This window comes from Lontra canadensis, unplaced genomic scaffold (assembly GCF_010015895.1).
Source record: "Lontra canadensis isolate GAN:19392208 unplaced genomic scaffold, GSC_riverotter_1.0 scaffold100, whole genome shotgun sequence".
Taxonomy (NCBI): domain Eukaryota; kingdom Metazoa; phylum Chordata; class Mammalia; order Carnivora; family Mustelidae; genus Lontra; species Lontra canadensis.
The window spans coordinates 482609-506150 of NW_022631094.1; the positions used below are offsets into that span (position 1 = coordinate 482609).

The window sequence follows — 23542 nt, forward strand, 5'->3', positions numbered from 1 at the left end:
ATGGCTCCCCACCACCCTAAGGAAAAACCACAGTCCTGATAATGACTTCTAAGTCCTGGTCTGCACATGCTCTGCCTGTTCCTTCTCTGACTTTACCTTCTACTGTTCTCCTTTTTGTTCACCCACCCCTGTTGCTCCCCTACATACCCCTGCCTCAGGGCCTTTGCACCATCCTTGGAATGCTCTTCCTCCAAATAACAATTGGCCAGCATCTTCACTTCACTTCTGTCAAGTCTTGACCTCACTGCCACCCTCTTTGTGAGGGCTGCCTTGATTATTTTATTTAAAATTGTAACCCCCTACACACACACACACCCTATTCTCTTTCCTGCTTTATTTTTCTCCACAGCACTTATCAATCTAAGATATTAAGAGACTTAGCTGTTTGCATACAGTCTGTTTCCCTCTCACTCAAATATAAGCACCTTGATTGAGGGCAAAGACTTTTATCTGTTTTTTTCTTTTCCTTTCTACTGATGTAGCCCCAGTACCTAGAACAGCAGGTAGGCACTAAATAAATAATCCTTAAGTAATGAATAATGTAGCACTTACCAGACATTATTCAATTTGTCTGTTTGCCCTCTGTCTCTCACAATACTGTGAGCATTTTGAAGTCAGAAACTCCATTCCTTCATATTCATATTCCCAACACTGAACCACTGAGGCCAGCGCATAACAGGAATTTAATAAAAGCATGCTAAATGACTAGAAGAAGAGGCGAGAGAGAAAAATGCTATTTTTCATGAACTTTGGGGCTTTTTAAAATCAATGTAACAAGCATCTGTGCAGAGATGGATAAGATAATCCCTACTGTGGAAAAACCCACAGTGCGCTGGGAAAGAGATACCAATACATATGGACACTGCTGCAATGTAGTCAGGGCCATGTGAAAAAATGGTCAGGAAAAGAACTGGGATGACAAAAGACAGAGTGGGTATTGAGAAAGCAGCCAAAAGGGGCAACATGTAAAGTGGGCTTTGACGGCTGAATAGGAGTTTGGCATGAGCCTGGGTGGGAATTGGGGGTGAGGAGGAAATAGCCCAAACTCTGCTGCTCACAGCCCAAGGCATATAAATGTCTACAAGTTATAAGCTCCCCAATGAAGCCCCTTCCTTGCTCTAAGAGGAAGGCATCTCATCTGCATCCCCAGGCATCTCAGTGCTCAACAAACATGAATGATTGGAACTATTACATTCCCACAGGGCTCCTCTTCCTCTTCACTCAAAGAAAATTCCATATCTGACAATGGGATTACTTGCTACCACTTAGGGGAATAACTTCAAGGGCCACATCTACACATTGTCCCCAGTTCCCAGACTCATCAGCATCTCACATCTAAACAGAACCAGACCACTCAGATGACAGCTGCTTAGAAACCCAGAGAAAGTGCCATTCCTAGGTTCTGCCAAGGCACAAAGAAGCAAAAGCCCATTTGGAAAGTGCTGGCGCTTTCTGACATCAGAGCCAAATAGGAGAACAGTGTGATGCACATGGAAATATGGACACTTGTGTCAGAACGTCTGACCTGCAGCCTGAGGGTCAGCTTCCTGCAGGCGGAAGCTGGCGAGCATGGTGCCCTCAGCAGCTCCTCAGCCCGTGATGCCAAGTGCCCCACCATCCCACCGAGTGGAGGTCCCGACGGGTCCCACTGCACCACTTCAGCAGCCCAGAACCGAGAAGGCCCAGGGCGCCATGACTCTCACCCAGGCCTGGGCTGTGCTGGCTTCTCTGTGAGCAGAACAACCTCCCCACTCTGTCCAGCACGCACACCAACCGGGGACACGAGCCCCGCCTGTCAGCACCTTTATCTCCTCCTGTGTCTGGTGCTTCCCTTCATGTTATTCTCCGTTCCCCTCAGCCCTGCTCTTCTCTCTTGTCCTTCGGGCCCTTTAAAGACGAGGCGGCTGTGACCTAACACCCATGTCATTCCAGCACCTGAAGGGACGAGAAGGGCCCCGGAGGTCTTTTGGAGTTTCCCACAGTGCCCGGGGCCCCAGGCTCGTGAGGCCTGAGGCCTGCTTGCCTCCACCTGGCCTGGGGAGGTCTTGTCGTCATACCTAAAACCAGACAGGAATGATGATGGTCATAGAACGTTCCCTCCTCTCTTTCAGGGTGGGCTTCCTGTTATTAGGAAAAGCCATCACAGTGTGTACCATGAGATTTCAGCCTTGGTCTCCATTTTCCAAACCCCATTTCTGCCTGCTCTCAGATGTTCCCAGCTTGTACCCTCTCCCCAGGCTTTTCCCACTCCGGGTTTTGGCGCCAAGCAGACGCCTCTCCCCAGGACACTCTGTCCCCTCACAGGCCCAAGGGTGGTTACTTGTCCACGTGTAGGCGAATACCCAAGTCTCATTCCTGTGCCCTTAGCCATCCTAATCCCCCCAGCACCTTGCCGCTCTATTGCAAGCTTCCATTTTATTTTCGGCCTAAAACAATCCCATTCTTCGTGTCTTTGTCGGTTATCTGTCTCTCCCAACTACGAGGTAAATCCCATGAGGGTAGGAGCCCCGTGTGTCTCATGCACTGCCTTCACCCCAGTGCTTAGGACAGCAACTGGCACATAGTAGGCACCTCAGTATACATTGGCTGCACAAGTGAATACATTTGTGTATATCAAAGTCTCAAAAACTTCACCAAGAGCGCCCATGGCCTTTCTCCAGGTCCCCCAAAGAGAGAAGATGCTTCTCGGCGTGCCTTTTCTGCATTCTGAATGTTTTGTACAAAGAATGTGGGGGTCTGATTTTAGGAAGGACCTTAATTCTTGGCTTTTCCAGTAGCGACTGGGACTGGCGGGTGACTCCTAGAGTGACTTTGTCAAGGCACGAAGCAGATTCTTCCTATCGATGTCCTCTTTCTGGCTGCTGCTATTGCAACATTTCACTTGTTTTATTTGTGTCTGTACCTCATCATTATCTCATTGCCTCACTGGAAGCCACTTGAAAACACGGACATGTATGTGCTATTTCTTGCATCAAAACCCTCGGAATTCATCCAAATCAACTCAGGCCCACACCCAATTCAGACAAGATTTCTCCCCAACTATAAAAAGGTTTCAGGGGAAACTGCTTCTCTTCTAACTCGTTCCAATGTCTCTCAACATTTTTATTCTCCCCTCAAGGGGAATGAAGGCAGCTGTGATCCTGCTCCAGGCTCCAGCTCTGAAGACAGACACAGGGGACCTGGATGGACGGACGGACGGACACACACACACACATACACACACACACGCTGCTTACCGACATAGCCCGGGGTCCCACAGGCTGTGGACATCACATCTCCTTTGCCCTCCATTTTTGACAATCCGAAGTCACTGATCATTATTTTGGATTCCTCATCTTGACTGTAGTACAACAGATTTTCAGGCTGAAAAAAAAAAGAACAAAATGGGTGAAGTGTGTTTAAAGCTGACTTTACTGTGGGAGACTTGCCAAGCCACAAAATTTTTTTTTTTTAACTTAAATTCAATTAGCCAACATATATAGTACACTACTAGTTTCAGATGTTGTGTTCAATAATTCATCAGTTGCATGTAACACCCAGTGCTCGTCATATCACGTGCCCTCCTTAATGGCCATCACCCAGGTACCCCTTCCCCCCACCTCCCTTCCAGCAACCCCAGTTTGTTCCCCATAGTTACAAGTATCTCATGCTTTGTCTCCCTCTCTGATGACTCCCCACTCAGTTTTCCACTAAGATCCCCTGTACTATTTCTTATGTTCCACATATGAGTCAAACCGTATGATAATTGTCTCTCTCCAATTGACTTATTTCACTTATTGGCGTAACACCCTCTAGTTCCATCACACTGATGCAGATTTTAAGCATTCATCATTTCTGATCAAGCCACACAACCTAATCACAGTTTAAGAACATGCTTGACCTTCGTATTCGTAAATGCATAAAGAAAAGCAGTGTTTAGTAAGAGCGATGTACAGAACCCACACAGTATTGCACACTTAGAGGTATTCAAGAAAGGTGAATCTTTTTCCTTTATCAGGACTTTGTCTATTTCAAACAAACAAACAAACAAACAAGCAAACAAAAAGTGAACCTTACACTGGGACAGCCTTGAAAACCTCTCAGACTTGACAGCTTATTTCTTGGGTTGAGACAGAGGGAATCCCCAGAAACAAAATGACTTCTGCAGGGGCTCCCCTGTTCTCTTTTTCTGACCCTTGTTAGCAACCTCTCTCTAGTCCAAGGGCCTCTCTCCCTGCCTTTGTTAACACCCCATGTCCTGCTGTTCCTGCTGCTGCATCCTGCTTTCCATTTCCTGAGCCTGCTGACCCCCACTCACTCCGCTTCCTGGGAGATAGAGGGACATCATCACAGAAGATGCAGCACTTCATAGTCAAGTGCCCTTAAGTACCCTGAGCTTCTGTTTGCCTTTCTGGAAAACATGGGTTGTGGTGGTCTTTGTTTGCTTCCCTGAACTCTACATGACAGAGCTCAGGTGGTAGTAACGCTCGACACATGGCAGAGGTGCGATTATGGTTTCCATCCCCACTACCGTTCTGCACGTCAGGGGCCATCTCCATGGCGGCTCCATAGGTAGGGGAGAGGGGAGACAACGCAGGGGGGTGCAGAGGGGAGACAATGATACAGATAAAGCTTCACTGCACAGTGTTTGTGAAAAACTGTGGTATCATTCTTAGCCAGAAAACAAAAAATAGAGAGAAAGAGAAGAGCTCAGGGAGACTGAGGGAGATGTCCTGCCTGGGAAGAGCTTGAACACAGAAATGCTGCCTCAATTAATGGTATTGTCTCTGAGGGAGATAATGTTGAAGACTGACACCTCTCCTGTTCCCCAACTAGGAAAATTCCAAAGATCGACCCAGTGAATAAGCAAATCACTTCTCTCCTTTATGTTAAACCTGAAGGGAAACACAACAGGAAGAATTGGAGCTGGGGAAGCCACTTCCCCTCCCTGTTTCCGGTCTGGCTCTTCTCCCATCCCCAAGAGTGAAGAAAGACCATCTCTTGTCAGTGGTTTGTGGTGAATCTTTGGTTCCTGAGTATTAAGTTTGAGGAGCTATTCTCTCCTAGAGTGACTAATCCTCTTTTCTTGGCCTGCCTGTTGAGCAGAATCGCCTGCGACAGCTCCAAACATCTCCATGTCTTCTTCAATGGATTTGAGATGGGCCCGGGCCTCTGGAGGTTAGAATCCATGGGGGGATTCTGATACACAACCACGGCTCTGGGGAAATTCTGAGAACTGCTCAAGACCCCCTCCTTGACCAAACCGTAATCGGCCTCCTCTGAGCCCTCTTCTTGACAAGGCCTTGACCTTGGCCTTCTGTGTCCTTCCGGTTTTGCCGGACCTGCAAAGTCCAGTCTTAGCAAGAATCCTGCTAAGTCAGCATAGAGAGAATTCCCTCACCCTTGATATCTGGCCAAGTTCTTTACCTCCTACCTTGAATGTTATTTAAAAAATGTCTTTAGACACTTGGTAAAGACAGTAAGGTAAAACTATTCAGGAGGACCACTGCGATGGGGTTCTACAGTTGGAGACAAAGAGTGGACTCAAGTCCTAATACAACAAGGAAAAGTGGACATTTATACCCAGGAGCAGGGGGATGGTCAGTGGATAGAAAATCACTAAGAGGGGATAACATGGGTGGGGGATCCCTCCCAAAGGCAGGCTGGGGTGGGCAGATAGGGAGGGTGGAGGATGAGGAATCTGATCAGGTGCAAGGGTGGGGGATGTTCACCAAAGTGACTCAGTGGGATTCTTGCTCAGCCTGGACTACATGGCAGAGCCGATGGACTAATAACAGAGCCAAGGCTGGAGCCTGGTCAGAAAGAAGACTCAGAAGGGGCTGAACTCAAGTTTGGTCAAGGAAGAGAGTCTGCCAATGTCTAATAGGTTCTTGGCCAGCCTTTAGCAAGAGTTCCCTCATCCTCAGTACCCCCTCTTAGCAACTTCCCATCCACGACCCTCATCCTGCTCAAAGGCTCTAAATCCCCACATGCCCTTGATGAACTTGGAGTTGAACCCAATTCTCTCCCCTACTGTGATATTCTTACAGTAGCCTCAAGTGAAGTCTTCTTTAGTTTAACAAGGGTCAGAATAATTTTTTTAACAGAACCCAAAAGAAAAAAATACTATCCTTCATCCAAAAATCACAACCCAAGAAGGAATGGCACTAACATTCACAGTGACATTAATTCTGTGGATGAAGCATGGGATTAGGAGAAAATCAAATGTATACTTGAGGATGCTTTCAAGGAGTTTGGAGGGAGAATAAAAAAGACCGATCAACAGAAAGGATGAACACCCAACTTTTGTATCAACATGAACGGGACTGGAAGAGATTATGCTGAGTGAAATAAGTCAAGCAGAGAGAGTCAATTATCATATGGTTTCACTTATTTGAGGAGCATAACAAATAACATGGAGGACATGGGGAGATAGAGAGGAGAAGGGAGTTGAGGGAAATTGGAAGGGGAGGTGAACCATGAGAGACTACGGACTCTGAAAAACAATCTGAGGGTTTTGAAGGTGCGGGAGGTGGGAGGTTGGGGGAGCCAGGTGGTGGGCATTATGGAGGGCACGGATTGCATGGAGCACTGGGTGTGGTGCATAGACAATGAATTCTGTTAGGATGAAAATAAATTTTTTTTAAAAAGGCCTATCAATAATCAAAATACGAGTAATGCTTAAAAAATGGGGTGAAAAAATCTCATCAAAAGTTGCACGTGGTTCATGATGAACAGTATGGAGCTGATCATGGGGCAGCGAGGACTTTTTTTAAGTTTCTGATTTTTAATCTTCCTGTCCCAGTACTTCTGCAGCTGAACGGCTAAGCCATGAGTGGGAAGCCAGGGAACTCAGGCTCTTCAACAGGGCTGCATCTAGGCAAGAGATTGCCATGGAGCCAAATATCCCTCCTTACCCATTCTTCCTCTAGGGGATATATCTGGGTCAATCATGGGTTCAAGCAACTGGTCATTCACAGCCTAGATCACTACTTGTCCACAAGCATCTCCTGACTTGGTAAAGATGGTGGGGCTTTTTCTTGAGGGGAGAGGGGAATAGGAAAGTGGAAGAGAAGACAGGTTCAAGGGTAATCCTAATGGAGGCCCCCAGTTGGCTATACAGGGGCTTGATCAGGCAGGAGGCCAGTCAGGTGGGGAGCCAAGTGGGCTTAGCTGTCTAAAGGACCACTAGGTCCTAAGGATTAACCAATTGTGCTCACAGCCCATTTCAGTTGTCAAGGAGCCTGCAAAAGTCAAAGGCTGTAAGGACTCCATCAACATTCCCAAATACCCTTGTCCAGCAGTTCTCCTAGAATATTCCCAGGGTAACATCAGGCTCATTTGTAAACCCCTTAGAAATGCAAGTTCCCAGACCCCCCTGCAGACCCACAGAATCAGAGCCTCTGGGGTGGGGCCAGACAATCCTAATGTATGCTAACATCTGGGAGCCACTACCCTAGCTGCTGGGAAATACCACGGAGAAGAGGGGCAAACTTGACAGTGAGACCTTATGAAAAGAAGAGTTATACCATTTATTCACATCCAGTACTAGATAATGGGCAGACGTTGAAATTCTGTTTTAAACAAAGTTTCTGGTTTGTTCTTTAAATTGGTTTAGATTTCACAAAGTCATGCTGAGCGTGGCTTCAGTGCAATATCATCCCTTTTTTTATGCAGTGAGTGGCACATATCTGGGCTGGGGTGGAGTTTCTATCTTGACTGGCCCAGTGGGCTCTGGGGTTAGGACCCGTGGCCGCATAGAATGAAGCCTCACAATAGCCTTCCTTGCTTTTTGCTGTTCCTCTAATCAATATGTTCGTTATCTACCCTCGATGGCATATGTTTGGTGTCTACCCTTCAGGATCTATGCTGCCGGGGGAGGGATGCAATGCCAAGTTGCCCAACGACGGCCCCAAACCTCCAGTGCTATTGGGTGAAGGGTCACTATGCCAACCCTTCACCAAGAAAACATAAAACGGTACCCTATAGGACACAGGGGAAGGCTGTGATTATAGGTTGCTCAACCTGTCTTTATGGATAACCTTCCATTTCTCTTCTTCTGTCATGCCCTCTAGGTATTCACTCCCATTCTTTTACTCAGGGTGCTGTGCTGAAATGGGGTCCAAAATGGCGGGAGACTGTCGAGAACTGCACTGGGAGAAGGATTTTAATGGCCCATATGTCCTGAACAAAATTACCTTTCAGGTAGGCTTGAAGCAAGATACAACCCACCTCCCTGGGGTCCTTTGGCTACACGGTGGTTACAAAATCTCCCAAATGATGGTTGGTTTCATTGATCTTCATCATCTTTTTTGGGGACCCAAAGGCCCTGACAACTAATGGTACACAAATGTTTACCACTCAGCCAAGCATATCGCCATCAAGGTAACCTCATCCATTTTCTGGAGCCAGTCCTCTTAGACAGGTACACTGTGGGTGGGAGAGTGGCCAGAGGATGTTGCTAAGTGACAGCCTTACCTTGAGGTCCCTGTGGACAATGCCCATTCTATGGAGATAGTAGACAGCATCCAACACCTGGCGGATCAGAGTGCTGGCGTCCTTCTCTGTGTAAAATCCTTTCTCCACTATCCGATCAAACAGCTCTCCACCAGATACACTGTTTAAAAAAAAAAAACAAAAAAAAAAAACAGAAAAGAAAAACAACAAATAGGAAATTTGAGGAGAACTGTGAAATTGTTCAGGGAAAGCCATCAATAAGAGACTTCAATATGACAAAAGAACCAAATTTTATTTCCAAAATAAACTCATTTTCAGATTTAAGTTTTGTCCCATCTGTTTCCCAGAAGCTATCCCAGAAAAGTGTTTCTGTGTCATGATGGTATGAGTATCTGGAATGAAATAAAGGGAATACAAATAAACCAGGACTCAAGGACTAGCCAGGCTTGAGAAGTCTCTTCTGGTCATTTCTTCCATCCTGCTACAACAACTTAAGTCAGAACAACTTTCCAGAATACTGGCATCATCAGTTACTGGGAGATGATGGATGGGATGCCTCCTTCACATAAGAAAGTATCCTTAAAAGTCAGGAGGGTAGGGGTGCCTGTGTGGCTCAGTGGGTTAAAACCTCTGCCTTTGGCTCAGGTCATGATCCCAGGACTCTGGGATTAAGCCCCACATCGGGCTCTCTGCTCAGCAGGGAACCTGTTTCCCCCTCTCTCTCTGCCTGCCTCTCTGCCTACTTGTGATCTCTGTCTGTCAAATAAATAAATAAAATCTTAAAAAAAAAAAGTCTGGAGGGTAGGGAGAATGGGGGGCAGTATTGTGGGCAAAGCCATGCATAGTTAACAGGATGTTTGGGTTCTTGACCAAGTTCTGCTCCTAACAGGGTCAAGGCATGGGAATTCTTTGGATCTTTGGACCTCAGTCTTTTTATCCATAAAATAAGGGGTTTATCTAGGCGATCATATCCAGAAGGTAGAGGCATGCCCTCAGAGGTATCAGAACCTGAAAGCCAATAGTGATTTACAAAAAAAGAAAGAAGAATGATACCCCACTACCTTGTTTAACACTGATTTTTGGTGACAATATTTACTTTTAAATTGTTTTGAATTTCATGCTGCACTAAATGTTTTCTTTGTGTTTATTGTGTTTGTTATTGTATTTATGGCCTAGATTGGCAAAGGTCAAAAAACCCTTGTGGACAACCCTTATAGCCCCTTTCAGCTCCACTATTTGCTGTGCTTTGAGTTAAACAAAGTAACAAAGTAATGAAGAACTGCACACTTTTTATGAGAACAATTCAAAACCCTAGCCTTCAAATTTGTAGAATATATACTTCTTGAAGAAAAACAGTGGTTCTTTCAAATAATTAAGCCATCTTGGAAACTTGATTCGGGGACAGATTAACACTATTCTCTTGTGTAAAAGATGATTTATTTGGAATACTAAAATCATATAAGAGTTTCCAAACCACTTTACAGCTTTAATAGATATAGTAAAAGATAGATATAGTTACATGCCCTAGCAGTAACACACATGCGTGTGCACACATACAAACACACACACAGAGCTCAGATTCATTGTCTGCAAGTCATGGCAATTAACATGCAATATCTCATCCACCAAAACCTTCCTTTTAAAAAACCAATAAAGAAAACCAATTGTGGCTCTAAAAGGCCTAGGTGTTCAGGTGTCTCCCATTACTGAGAGTCATTCTAAGCGATGTTGTGCTTGGATACTGTCTTGTTTCCAAAGCAAACTGAGCAATCAAGATAAGAAAAGGAAAGATGCTGGGGTTAAATAAGCAATTCAGACAGTGGAAAGAAATGGAAACATCAGGGAGAACTATCTTTTGATGATCAGGTTGTCTAAATGGTCCATCCCTAAGTAAATCAAAATCCTAAGTCACTCAGTTGGTCATCTCTTCAAGCATTCATTGAAGATTCACTGGGCGCCCATTAGGGCCCAGCTACCGTGCCCAGCTGGTACTAGTCCTGGAGGCATTAGCTCTGAAGGAGCAAAGGTCTGCTTTGATTGTGCTCCTCCTTCTCCTCTACCACCCACCCACGTTCTAATCACGGCACCCCTTCTAAGGGCTCCTGAGCTTTCTTACCACTGGTCTGCCTGCCACTCCCATCCTCTGCTCTGTGGGCTACTACTGGAAGAGCCCAGGCAGGAATGCTCACCCACCCCTCCCACCACCCCCATCTCCCACCCTGAGTACTCCACCACCCACCTTTGCCAGATTCTCTCCCTCCTTCAAAACTGATCTCTCCTGCTTCCCCTTCTCTCAGAGTCCTCCCTTCTCCTATGTGATGCATCAAGCATGAATAGATGTACTGAGCCCGATATTTGCCCTCTGTTAGGACAGCAATGCAGTAAGAACTGAAGCAGCAGGTCAAAGTGTAATTGTAACCGTAGCGTGTCCTCCCATGGTCTCCGTGCTCTGCACATTTGATATTTCACTTCTGAAATTTCAAATTGCACCGGGGCTTTCTTCTTCTGAACAGTGCTCAGAAAGTATTTGGTTTCCTTAGAAACCAAAGCCCAGGGGAGAAGTCAAAAAAACTTGCCAATAAAAAGAGTGTAACGATACTCACAAAAATGCTTTAAAATTGGCAAATCACTGTATACTTTTCAAAAATCTCCTTAAGCATACATTTCAAATGGCTACTGTTATGTAAAATACTGTTTATGCCCCTCCCATATTGACGCTGTAGCCCTAACTCCCAGTGTGATGGCATTTGGAGATGGGGCCATTGATAGGAATTTAGGTTGAGGTGAGGTCAGGGTCCACATGATGGAATTCGTGTCTTTATGACACAGAGCCCAGTCCAGCTGTCTCCTCTCCTCTCCCTTCCTCTCTCTCCTTTGCTGCCATGTGAGGACACAGCAAGGAGAAGGCCAACCGTAAGTCGGGAAGAGTCCTTAAAAGGAACCAAATCAGCTGGCACCTTGATTTTGGATATGCCAGATTCCAGAACTGTGAGAAATAAATGTCTGTCATTTAAGAACTGTGAGAAATAAATGTCTGTCATTTAAGCTGAAATTTTGATATGGCAGCCTGAGCTAAGATACCCACTTACTTGAAAACCATTTGTGAACAACCAGAATCCCAGAATCACTGATGGGGGAAATAACTTTAGAATCCTGGTGAGGGGTGTGTCTTGTTTTTAGGCCTGCAGATCATGAGTAGGTTGGGTGGCTGGCTGCTTTCTTGCTTTCTTCAATCAATATCCTCCTACAGCACATGGACCCCATGCATGGTTTACACTCCACGTTAGAAATGGAGCTCCCAGTGAGAACATGCCAAACATCAGAATGGAGTTAGGAGGGTTGCGGGGGGGGAGGTCAGGTGACTGGGGAAGAGGAGAAGAACCATCATGACAGATCAATAAATAAAATTAATTAGTGGTGGCTGTGGGAGAGAGGTGCACTGGGGGGGGGGTGTAGATGTAGAAAGAAACGGCTATTGGGGTTCCTGGGTGGCTCAATGGAATAAGCATCTTGTTCTTAGTTTCAGCTCAGGTGGTGATCTCATGGCCATGGCTCAGGGCGGAGTCTGCTTTAAATTCCCTCGCGCTCTGCCTCTCTCCTCCTCTCTCAAATAAATAAATTAAATCTTATTTAAAAAAAGAAAGGAAGAAACTGGTTATTAAAGATTAAGGGATAGGACAGACATCATTCAAAAATTCTCTATTCTTCTTAATTTAAACTTTGCCATTACTTTAGAACAACCTGTCTTTGCCCTGAATTGGGTTTGCTCAGTCTCTGATCTTCCTTGTCCATCATATCTCACTGCCATCTCCCTGCATGTGAATTTCAAATATGCACTTATGAAATCTCAACAAAATTTCAATTTACTTGTAAAATTTTAAGTAGTGCAAATCTCTTCAAATTCAAAAATCATTTTCAAGAAGCACAATTTCAGTGTTGCTGGATCAAGTACATGGTCAGTTCTGATACCCATGGCATACCGCAACATAACCAAGTCGGTTATGTTGCATACCGCAACATAACCAACCAAAAGGGCCTATCTTCCCAGTTCTTTCTTCCCAGTTCTGCCCTGTCACTTTTAGTACTGGGGAGACCAAGTCATTCTTTTGGTGCACTTGCACTTCTCCATGTGGTTTCCATAGATGTTATCCCCTTGTTTTAAAATTCACTGCTAATTATAATTTAAAATGTTTTTTTTAATCTTATAACAATATCCACATATTCATTAAAATACAGTACTTGCGCTACTGCTGACAAATGGGCTCCAAAAACTTGCTTCTCTAGAAGTTAGGTATAATAAAATATGAAGAAGCCTGCAGGAAACCAGAACATGTACCCCCAGAATATGCCTCCTTGACATAAAATTTATTTTGAGCTGCAAGCAATTAAGAAACAGTAAATACAGGGGGAAAAAATTCCCCCACTTTTGTCTAAAGGCAAGAAAAAAAAAAACAAACGTTTATTTTACTGGAGACAGACTCTATCAGCCCAGGCTGCACCAGGAAATGTGCAGACAAACCTCATTCAGCTAACCTTTTAACTCTCTGGATTCCCTGCTCAAATGCCTCTGCCCTGTCAATTCTTCACAAATTTATTGTTTAAAGGTATAAAATTTCCAGCTCTGATCACTGCCCCCTGGTCTTCGTTCTCTGGGGAAGGAACCCAAGTAACCTCCAAGCTTCATTAACATGTGCATGTTTTCCTTCTGCTACTCTGTCTTTGTTGGTTTCATCTTCAGAGCTAGCCAGGGACCCACTGAGGGTCAAGGAAAACTTTCTCTCCCTTAAAAGCCAAACAGTACAGGGGTGCACTGTTAATTTTAGGGAGCAGTCTGAGAAACACTAGCAGTAACGCCGAGATAATAAAAAAGCAGTGTATGTCTCGAAATTGACGAAGACCGTTGTCACCCAACTAGACAGTGACCATGGGAAAGAGCAGGGGACATGGCTACGGAGCAAGGTGGCCTTTATGTGCCCCACAGCAATGCTGGTTCTAAATGGGTTTTTCCAGAACGATCTCCCCCATTCACATGTAGTCCTAGGAGGAAGGTCCTCTTGAAATATGCAGTGTGTGACTGAGAGAAGCTGAAAGTGAACCATTTTTCAGCTGTGAGACCCCAGCCCCAGGGGACAGAGGGGTGTATTTTTTCACCCAGCCTGGAGAAAGAAAGGGCCTATCTTCCCAGTTCTTTCTTCAATGAAGTCCCGACTCAGCGGTGTCTGGGGTGTCTCTCCTACAGAGAACAGCCGCCCCGCTCCCGGCCTGTGCTCTTAATCCTCACAGCTCTCCCTGGCTTCAGCACCCACGCAGACTGCTCCTGGGGGGACCCTCTCACCCGCTCTGGGAAGATTAGAGGTTTATTCCTTGCCACCTCTAGCCTCAACATTTCCTCCTTCGACAAATCCTATTTTAATAAAAAAAATATCTTTTTTCTTAGAATTCAGCTTCACAATATCTTCCTGGCTCAATCTGCTCAGAAGATTCCAAAACGCAAACGCAGGGCTCTCCACCCCAGGCACCGGGTCAGTGTAACTCCTGGTGTGCCGTTATACTTCCACTCTGGCTGTTTGGCCTTCTTGATGTCAGGGTGTTACGGACGACCTGTGTTCCACCCACTGATTTCAGATGTGGAGGTCTTTACCCTCCTGCACATCTCAGAATGTGACCGCATTGGATGTGTGGTCTTTAAGGAGATAACTGTGGTTAAATAAGGTCAGATGGGTCCAATATGACGGGTGTCCATAGAAGAGAGAAAGAGAGAGAGGGACCAGCATGTGAGCACCCAGAGACAAGACTGCGGGAATACACGGTGAGAAGGCAGCCTCCTATAAAGCTAAGGACATGGGCCTCAGGAAAAACCAAATCAGCCAACACCCTGAACTCAGACTTTCAGCCTCCAGACCTGTGAGAGAATTACTTTCTGTCGTTTAACCCCCCCAGTTGGTGGTATTTTTGTTATAGCTTCCCTAGCAAACGAATAGACTGGGCAATATAAAGGATACCCTGTAATTATACAGGGGATCTTTGAATTATATTCTCTTCTTGGTTTTTTTTTTCCCAAGATTTATTGGGGGAGAAGAAAATACAGTTTCTCCTACTGCATTTGCATTCTTTGCTTTGTTTATTCACCAGATCATCAAATAATCTGTATTAAGCTTGATGTGTTTTCTCTGTTTCCAAGGGGCACATTGTCCACCGTGGCGGGGGTGGGTTGGGGACTAAGATACACAGACAAGTAAGCAGTGTAGACAGTTCTGATATTGGAGGGTGGGGGGGTTTATGAAGATGCTTTGGAAAATCCCAGAAAGACACCTAAAAGGGTCCCAGGAACAGGGCAGGAGAAGGAGAGTCTGAGCCGTCACAAAGGATGAGTGATATTTAGTCAAGTGGAGAAAAGCCCAGGGGACAGGCAGAACCCAGTAATTTGGATTGTCATGAAAGGAGTCTCTGGTGAACTAAATAGTCTTCGGGGGAATATGGTCAGTGAAAGAAGTGTAGTATTGTGACTTCTTCTGCATGAATTAGTTATCTTTCTATAAACTTATATAATGAGGATTTGGAGGGGAAGGGTCAGAAGCCTATCACTCTAGCATGGCATATTTCCTGAGATGTTCTAGGTTCATCAAATACTAGCTGACACTCCAGAGCCCCACACAATGACCTTCTGGTAGAAACATGGCACAGGCTTTGTATGAACAGACACTCTTGGATGTTTTAAATACGGTTTGGGGAAAGGTTCTGCAAAGAACTGTTTGACTATTACACACTGGCTTTCCAGAATTAGTTCCAATTGGGAAGATTTTACTTGGCAACACATTGTTTTTGTTCTAATTTTTCTAATATTAGAACAGCTTTGCATTCCTTGAGCAGATAACAGCTGGAAGGGGCAGGAGATGGCTCTGGAATAGGTCTAGGAATATGGCTTGGATACAGACAGTCCATAAATTGTAACTCCCATGTGAGGGAGTTGCCATTGGGCAACAAGCACATCTTTGTCTCTGTTGGGTAAGGGACCATAGTCAAAGCTGAAAGAGAGCAAGCGAGCCCTCCCATGCATGCTCAGAGAGTCAGACTCTGAAGGCAACTGGCCAAGGCTCCAACTTTATGACAACCCTAAAAACTGCACTTTGAATTCTTTTTTGTTTGTCCAGTTTTAATGAAGTACATTGTATGTATTTATGTGAGTTCTATTGTTTCTCAGCCTATGGGGATCTCTACTGAAAATCTTACAGGGGATGTGTGGGAGAGCATACGCACTTAGGTAACATGAGAAAGATCTAACGACGCCTTCAGAAGGCAGGAACAAAATAAAAAGTGCCTGTCTACTGTTCAGCCTTGCGATATGCTCAATGCCTTCGTTGATTAAGTCTGTGGACTCCCCAAGTTTGCTTTCTATTACTAGTGCCAACAAAGGTCATGGTCACAGCTGCCCACTGCAGGGTTCCTGGCTCCAGGCCACCCCTGTACCCGTTGAACCCTCACATAGCTTCTTAATCTGATTCCTACTCATTGTTGGGCTCTTAGCTTGAATGTCACTACTTCAGAAAAGCCTTTCCTGACCCCCAGACCAGATTAGGTTCCCCCCCCACACACTATATTCTTTTGACTCCTGTATTTCTACACAGCACTCAGCCAATAGAGTTAATCACTGGTATATTCATCCGTGTCATGCTTTGTCCTCCTACCCTGTCCCCACCTATCCCAGAAGGTGAACGCCATGCAGGCAGAGACAATGTCAGCCTCTTTGTTGCTTTTACCCAGGGCCTAGCAGGGCCAGGATGAAACACTAACTAAATATTTGCTGAATAAAGACAGACGTTGCATTAGAAATGCAGTGATTGGGGTCTGGGTCTCGCTAGGCATGGCATCCTTTGGCATTCAGGCACATCCTCAAAGCATCTGCCCCAGAGCGCCAGACAGAAGGGCACTGAAGCCTACTCCATTTAGCAGACCAGCAGCTGAGCCAGTTTTCTCTTGCTCTCCACCGCATCTTTTCCCTCCCTTATTCATCCATTGATTCTTGCTCTCCCAGCCTCCTAAATCTGCTGCTAGTTTGAAGGCTAAACTTCTGTCTCACCAGTCTTGTCTTCCCGTGGCCTCTTCTGCTCCAGGTCTTGACTTTTTGCCTGGAGTAGGCACCCACACTCTGAAGAATGTCCTGACTTTGCCCAGGGACGCTGAACAGACTAGATCTTGTGGCTTCCCCTTAATAGAAGGTCATACCTACAAGTGTCTACATAAGAGAACCCCTTCCTCATATATTTTTAATGATTCATCTAAAAAATTATGCCAACAGCAGATACATGAAAAGATGCTCAACATCACTCATTATCAGGGAAATGCAAATCAGAACCACAATGAGATATCACTTTATGCCTGTCAGAATGACTAAAATAAAAAACACAAGAAACAAGAAACAACAAATGTTGATGAGGATGTGGAAAAAAAGGAACCCCTGTGCACTGTTGGTGGGAACACAAACTGGCGCAGCCACTGTGGAAACCAATATGGCGGGTTCCTCAAAAAATTAAAAATAGAACTACCCTATGATCCAGTAATGGCACTATTAGGTATTTATTCAAAGAATACAAAAACACAAATTCAAAGGGATACATGCACCCTTCTGTTTATCACAGAATTATTTATAATAGCTAAGTTATGGAAGCATCCCAAGTGTCCATTGAAAGGTGAGTGGGTAAAGATGTGGTATACCCATATACAATGGAATACTCTTAGGATATAAAGAATGAAATATTGCCATTTGCAACAATGTGGGAGGAGCTAGAATATAATGCTAAGTGAAATATGTCCATCAGGGACATATGATCTCACTCGTATGTGGATTTAAGAAACAAAAAAGCAAAAGGGGAAGAGGGAAATAAACAAACAAAACAAAACAACAAAACAAAACAAAGAACCAGACTCTTAACTATAGAGAACTGACGGTTACCTGAGAGGAGGTGGGCAGGGGCATGGGTGACACAGGTGATGGGATGAAGGAGTGCACCTTCCGTGATAAGCACCAGTGATGTACGGAAGGGTTGAATCCCTATATTGCACACCTGAAACTAATATGACTGTATGTCAACTAACTGGAATTAAAATTTTTGAAAAATGCAGAAACAAAGATAAAAGCAAATAAATAAGAAAATGATGTCCAAAACCCATTCCAGAGGATCTGCCAAAGGGTGAGTTAGTGAGCGCTAGAGTGGAGTGTGTGGGGACAGAGGGGGCGGGACGGGCTGGCAATGATTTGGCCCAGTCTGTGCCATATGGATGGGATGGCGCTGATCACAAGAGACCCAAACAGGCTGCAGAACAAAAACTCTATGGTAAGCCACAGAGTTGTCATTTGTATATTTGATGGCTAAGTACTGTAAAGCATTCCCTGGTAAATGCACACATACATATTGTATGTGTACTGAAATGTTTTCTTCAATTAATGTGCTTTTTTAAGAGGAAGGTAATAAAACAGAACCAGGTGCCAGACATTCCAGGTCAAACAGCCACTCTCTTGCTCTTTCACTCAGCTCAAACCGCTGCAAGGCTGAGGCTATAACAAAACCTCTCTCCCGGGCTGCCTGGGTGGCTCAGTGGGTTAAGCCTCTGCCTTCAGCTCAGGTCCTGATCTCAGGGTTCTGGGATCAAGTCCCACATCAGGCTCTCTGCTAGGCAGGGAGACTGCCTCCTCCTCTCTCTCTCCCTCTCTCTCTACTTGTGATCCCTCTCTCTGTCAAATAAATAAAATCTAAAAAAAAAAAAAAAAAAAAAAAAAAAAAACAACCTCTCTCCCGTGACTATGTGGCCAGCAGCTTCTAGAACATGTTTCCTATGTGTCCTAGCCCCCCTACTGGGCAAAATCATGCTTGCTGGTGGATTTCTTCTTTTTTTCTTTCTGGCAGTCACACATTGACCTTCCACACTTAGCAGAGAGGGAACTAAGATGCCACATGACCTTGAATGTGATCGTTGCATCATGTTCAAAGACAAAATGTCACAATCTATAGAACCATATTATGTTTGTGTCTAGTGTGAGCCTTCACATAAAAAATCACAGCAAAAGTTTCTTCCCAGTTGATAAGGTCCATTAAGGAGGCATGCCACTCACCCCAAATTACTATCCTGAAATTTGACTGATAATTTAGAATTACTGTCTCCTCGAAGTCATGCCTGAAACTTAGGGGTGACCTTTGGGCAAAGACTGTTGGTCAAGGTATGGACCACTGGTAAGACCTCTAGTTCGTACTTTTATAAGGAAACTGTCTCTCTGTAAACACACATCACAAAAATAAGAGCGTAAAGCCTCTTTAATGACAATCAAACTCAACAGAGAAAGAGAAGTCATGGAAAGACTCTGAACCTCTGCAGCTCACACTTGGCTTGTTATCAGTTACTGCTAAAGAACATTCTAGGCCTTGTTTGGCCATGCCTGTCACCAGCAGGAGTTCTAGGACATGGCACCGTGGAGAGCCCCTCCTAATGGGCTGTGTAAGTAGCTGCTGACCTTATTGACAGGGAGCCACTCTGGTCTGCCACTGATCCCCAGACCAGAAGGTTGGAGTGGCTCTCAGTGGTTTCTCAGATTCCAAAGGAAGCTCTTGCCAAAAATGCTGCTCTTTCCCTCCTCAAGTTTTAAAATTGTCCTAAAGGAGACTCAGAGCACTGCCCACCTGGTTACTCTTCCAACACCAAGCATGTCTCCAGCACTCGAGGCCCAGGGCCCACATGAGCTTCATGCATCATTTTCCTGCTTTCTTCCTGATGTTCTAAGCACAGAATGGTTCTGCACTACCTCAGGGCCACAAGAGGACTTCTGCACTCGAGATTTTTCTGAAAGGCACACAACGTATGCTTGCTTTTGAACCATTTTTAAATATATACGTATTTACATATATTTTTGTATATTTGTAATATAAGCTAAATATATCATAAATTATAATATACATATATATTTTTAACAAATAAAATAATTTTAAAATATTTAAATCTATTTTGTATATTTATAATATAAATTAGATATATTATAAATTATAAATTATGATATGTGTGTGTGTACATACACACACATGCACACACATATATATATATTTTTTAACAAATAACAACTAGAAAAGTTTAAATATCATGACCTGTGAGGGGTGAAGAGTGAAGTACTCCCAGACAAACTAGACACCAGGATAATTCCTTATCTTTTCTTTGGTGTATATCTGACTGGGGCCGAGATGGTTAATTTTGCGACAGGAACAAATGAAGCCCTATTCTGTGTGCTTCTGTGAGGGTCGGTTGTTTTGTTTTTTTTTTCCCTTTGGATTAACATATGAATAGGTAGACTGAGTAAAGCACTGTGTTCTCTCCAATTGGGTGGGCCCCATCCAATCAGTTGAAGGTCCAGATAGAACAAAAAGGCTGATACGGTGGGAACTCCTTCTGTCTGAGTGCCTTGAAGCAGAGCCATCTGTTTTCTCTTGCCTTTGAACCTGAGTGAAAACATCAGCTCTTTCTGGGTCTTGAGCCTATCAGTCTTTGGATGAAAACTACACCATCCAGTCCTGGGTCTCCAGCTTGCTGACTCACCCTGCAGATCTTGGTACTTGCCAGCCTCTCTGAAACTGTAAGCCAATGCTTTACAATAAATCTCTTTATATATATGTTTTATATCTATATACTTATAAATATAAAACATAATGTGTACACACACCCTATTGGCTCCGTGTCTCTGGAGAACCCTGACTAATACATGACTAATACAGGCACACTCAGCTTCCAGGTTTCAGAAGCTTCTAGAACTCCTTGGCTCAACCCCAACCCCGAGTAATGGCATCATCCATGGTATTCAGAAAAATAAATGTCTGGCCTCCAAAGCACAGGCACCTGCAAGGCCATCTGCTGAAGCCCCTCATTCTGCTGATGAGGAGGAAAGGGGCGCCTGGCTGCAGTGTGACTTACCTATGGTCACACAGTTCTCAAAGGCGGGGTCTCCTGGCATTGCCTCCTGTTGCCTCCTTTGAAAAGATGCTTTTCTAGCAACCCTAGTCACTATTCTAGAAGAGAAACCAGAGAGCAAAAAAGCAATGTAGCAAAAGAAGAGGAGATGAAGAAGAGGGGAACAGAAGAGGCAACAGGACCAGGAAAAGAGGAAGTGTTTTCAGGAGCTGACTGTCTGTTCAGAGGCCATCCCCGCTGCAGCCCCCGCCCCCCAAAAGTTCTCCGGAATGGAATGGGAGCATTCAACATGGAAAATTCACATTTGTAAATACTTCCTCTACTGCTCCAAATCCCCCCATGATGTCTGGCAAGCTCTTCTAAGGTACTGGAGCCCCAAGCAGATAGACCTAAGACTCCGTAACTTCTGTTTTTAACTTTTACAGTTAATTGTAGGCATCGAGACAAATACTAAATGTACCTGTGATCACAAAGACCCTTCAAGGCCAACTGCAGCCTAACACGCTGTCCAAGGGCCAAAGGAGACCCAGGACATACTTTCAACAAAGTTGCTGTCCTTGATTCATAGTTTTCTAGAAGAAAGCTCCTTCATGACCCTCCCTTCTATTTGGACAAACAAAAACACAAATAAAAACCCATATATAGCAATACTTTAAAAACTCACAAAAACCACCTTAGGCAGAGATACCCTTCCTTCAGTGTGACCAGAATTATTTACATTTCTTACTCTCTTCAGCACCTTCTGTTGCTAGTGTTTTAACCTGGCACGTGTGCTTACATAGACATTTATTTGAAAATAGCCATGAGCTCTGATCATTCTGTTTGTTATAAAACAGAGCAGGCTCTGTTTAATGAGCGAGGCCAGAATGGACATCCTCACAGCCCTTCAAGTGACAGGGTTCTCAGCACCAATGGCCACCAAACTCACTAACTGTGCCCAGAAAATGTTATCCTTTGTTGGCACAGAACTGAGGGCCCTAAGCATAGAGCTTATGTTCCTAGCATTCACCTTTCTTTGCTGCCAGAGACTTTTAAAATGTGCCTTTTCCCCTCCCATACACTGGGATGGCTATCATTAAAGAACAAAGCAAATCAAGAAAGCGGAAATGACAGGTGGTGGTGAGAATGTGGTTACATTGGAATCCTCCCACATTGCTGGTGGGAATGAAAGATGGTGCAGCCCCTCTGGGGAAAACAGGATAGCGGTTCTTCAAAATGTAGACAGAGAGTTACAGTAGGACCCAGCAACAATTTCATTGTTAGGTGAGTTAAACCTATCTATGCCTATAAAAATTTGTCCCCAGAGTTCACTGCAAAATTACTCACAATAGCCAAAAAGGGGAAATAACCCAGTGGCCATTAATTGATGAATGGATTAACCATATGTGATATATTCATATTCATACAGGAATATTATCCAGCCATAAAAAGGAATTCAGTGCTGACATATAGTATACAACACTGCAAACATATTGAAAATATGCTGAGGGAAAGAAATGAGACATAAGGGTACACATTGTGATTCCATTTATAGGAAATGTCCAGAATAGGCAAATCTATAGAGATGGAAAAATGATTAGTGGTTACCAAAGTCTGGAGTGAAGGTGGGGTTGATGGAAGGAGAGGTAACCACTAATGGGTACAGAGTTTATTTTGGGGGCGATGAAAAGTTTCTGGAATTATATACTGGTGATGTTTCCATAATCCAGTGAATATACTAAAAACCACTGGATTTTATACCTTAAAAGGGTGAATTTATGGTAGTGAATTATATTTTATCTTAAAAATCATCCCTTTTGCTTTTCTAGACCCCTTATTTATCAACAAGATGAAATATGTGCAAAGGCTTTTACACAAACCTTAGAAAATACCTTGGGTTTTTTTTTTGCCTGGGCCACTTAACACATGGAATTTTCTCCCTTTGTCTTTTATTATTTCCTTTCCATCTTTGCCCTACCTAGTACTTCTCCTCTTTCTGATGCCATACAAATGTGGTCTCTCATTGGAGCTACTATTTCCTTTTTTAGAAAGCCCTCCCCTACCGCCTGCTGTCTTGAACACACGAATACTTGAACAGTTCACTGTCTCTGACACAAGTTCTCTTGAGGAATGGAGTAGAACTATAATGAACAGAGCCGTCTGTCAGATGTGGTATTCTTAGATGACCTCTGGGAATAACTCACTTAAGGGGAGTGAGCATCATTCTCTCTGGAAAGAACGTGCCTTATATCTCCCAAGCTCTTACATGCCGTGACCTTAGATCATAGGTAAATGGCTCCCACTCATAAAAACTGTGAATCCTGTCTTTTTTCTATCAATAGATCCTTTCAGTTAAGAACTTAATTGCATTAAAACTTCACTGAAGTGATTTGCTTCAAAAGGTACCAGGAATAATTTTTTGAAAAGGGAGTGAGCTGTTAAGAGTGATAAAGAGATTCTAAAACTGGATTGGGGATATGGTTATATAACTTGGTGAAATTTACTGAAAAATCATCGAGTTGTACACTTCAGATGAGTGAATTTTATAGTATATAAATTATAACTCAGTAAGTTGTCAAAAAAAAAATAATAAACAGACCATGGGGCTGGAAGGGGGAGAAGTGGGTGAAGGTGGACAAAGGAAGATGGGCTCTAGGCGGACAATAATGGAAGCCGAGTGATGGGTAAATGTACAGACTGTTGGTCAGTGCCTAATGCTCCCCTTGAGGCCACCCTTGAGGAGGGACTGATGGCCGAGGAAGGCTCTTGGCTGAGCCCCTCCAAAGCATTTGCCTTAGTGGAAGAGTGCTGCTTGTCTAAGGTGGTATCTCCCTCGCTGGGCAGAGCCCATGTACAAACACCTGATACTTGTATCAAGGAAGGAGAGAAACTTTAAGGGCCATGCCCAGTCAGAGCTCCCAGAGCTGGCTCAGGCTCTTGTTGAGACTTGCAGCTCAGCATCTCCCCTTGGCCTGGCCTGCTTCCTTTCCTCCCTCCTGATTCTGATCACAACAGTTCTCCCTAGAAAACCACCTGCACCCAAACCCCTGCTTCAGAGTCTGTCTCCAGGGAACCCGATCTGAGACTGAGGTTCATTCTATATTCTTTCTATGTTTGCAAGTGTTTACAGTTTTTCATGATAAGGAATAAAAAAACAACACCCAAATTCCCCAAACTAAAAGAC

At 44.3% G+C, this 23542-nt stretch overlaps 1 protein-coding gene across 1 annotated transcript in view; it reads right to left on the bottom strand.

Annotated features, from left to right (window-relative positions):
• The window catches only part of CAMK1D (calcium/calmodulin dependent protein kinase ID), a 433113-nt gene that overhangs the window by 62308 nt on the left and 347263 nt on the right, over positions 1–23542 (bottom strand). The window contains exons 4-5 of the mRNA XM_032837893.1: positions 8458–8596; positions 3237–3363 (exon numbers count right to left, since the gene is read on the bottom strand). Coding sequence (XP_032693784.1) covers positions 3237–3363; positions 8458–8596 — 266 coding nt within the window. The remainder of the gene's footprint in view (positions 1–3236; positions 3364–8457; positions 8597–23542) is intronic.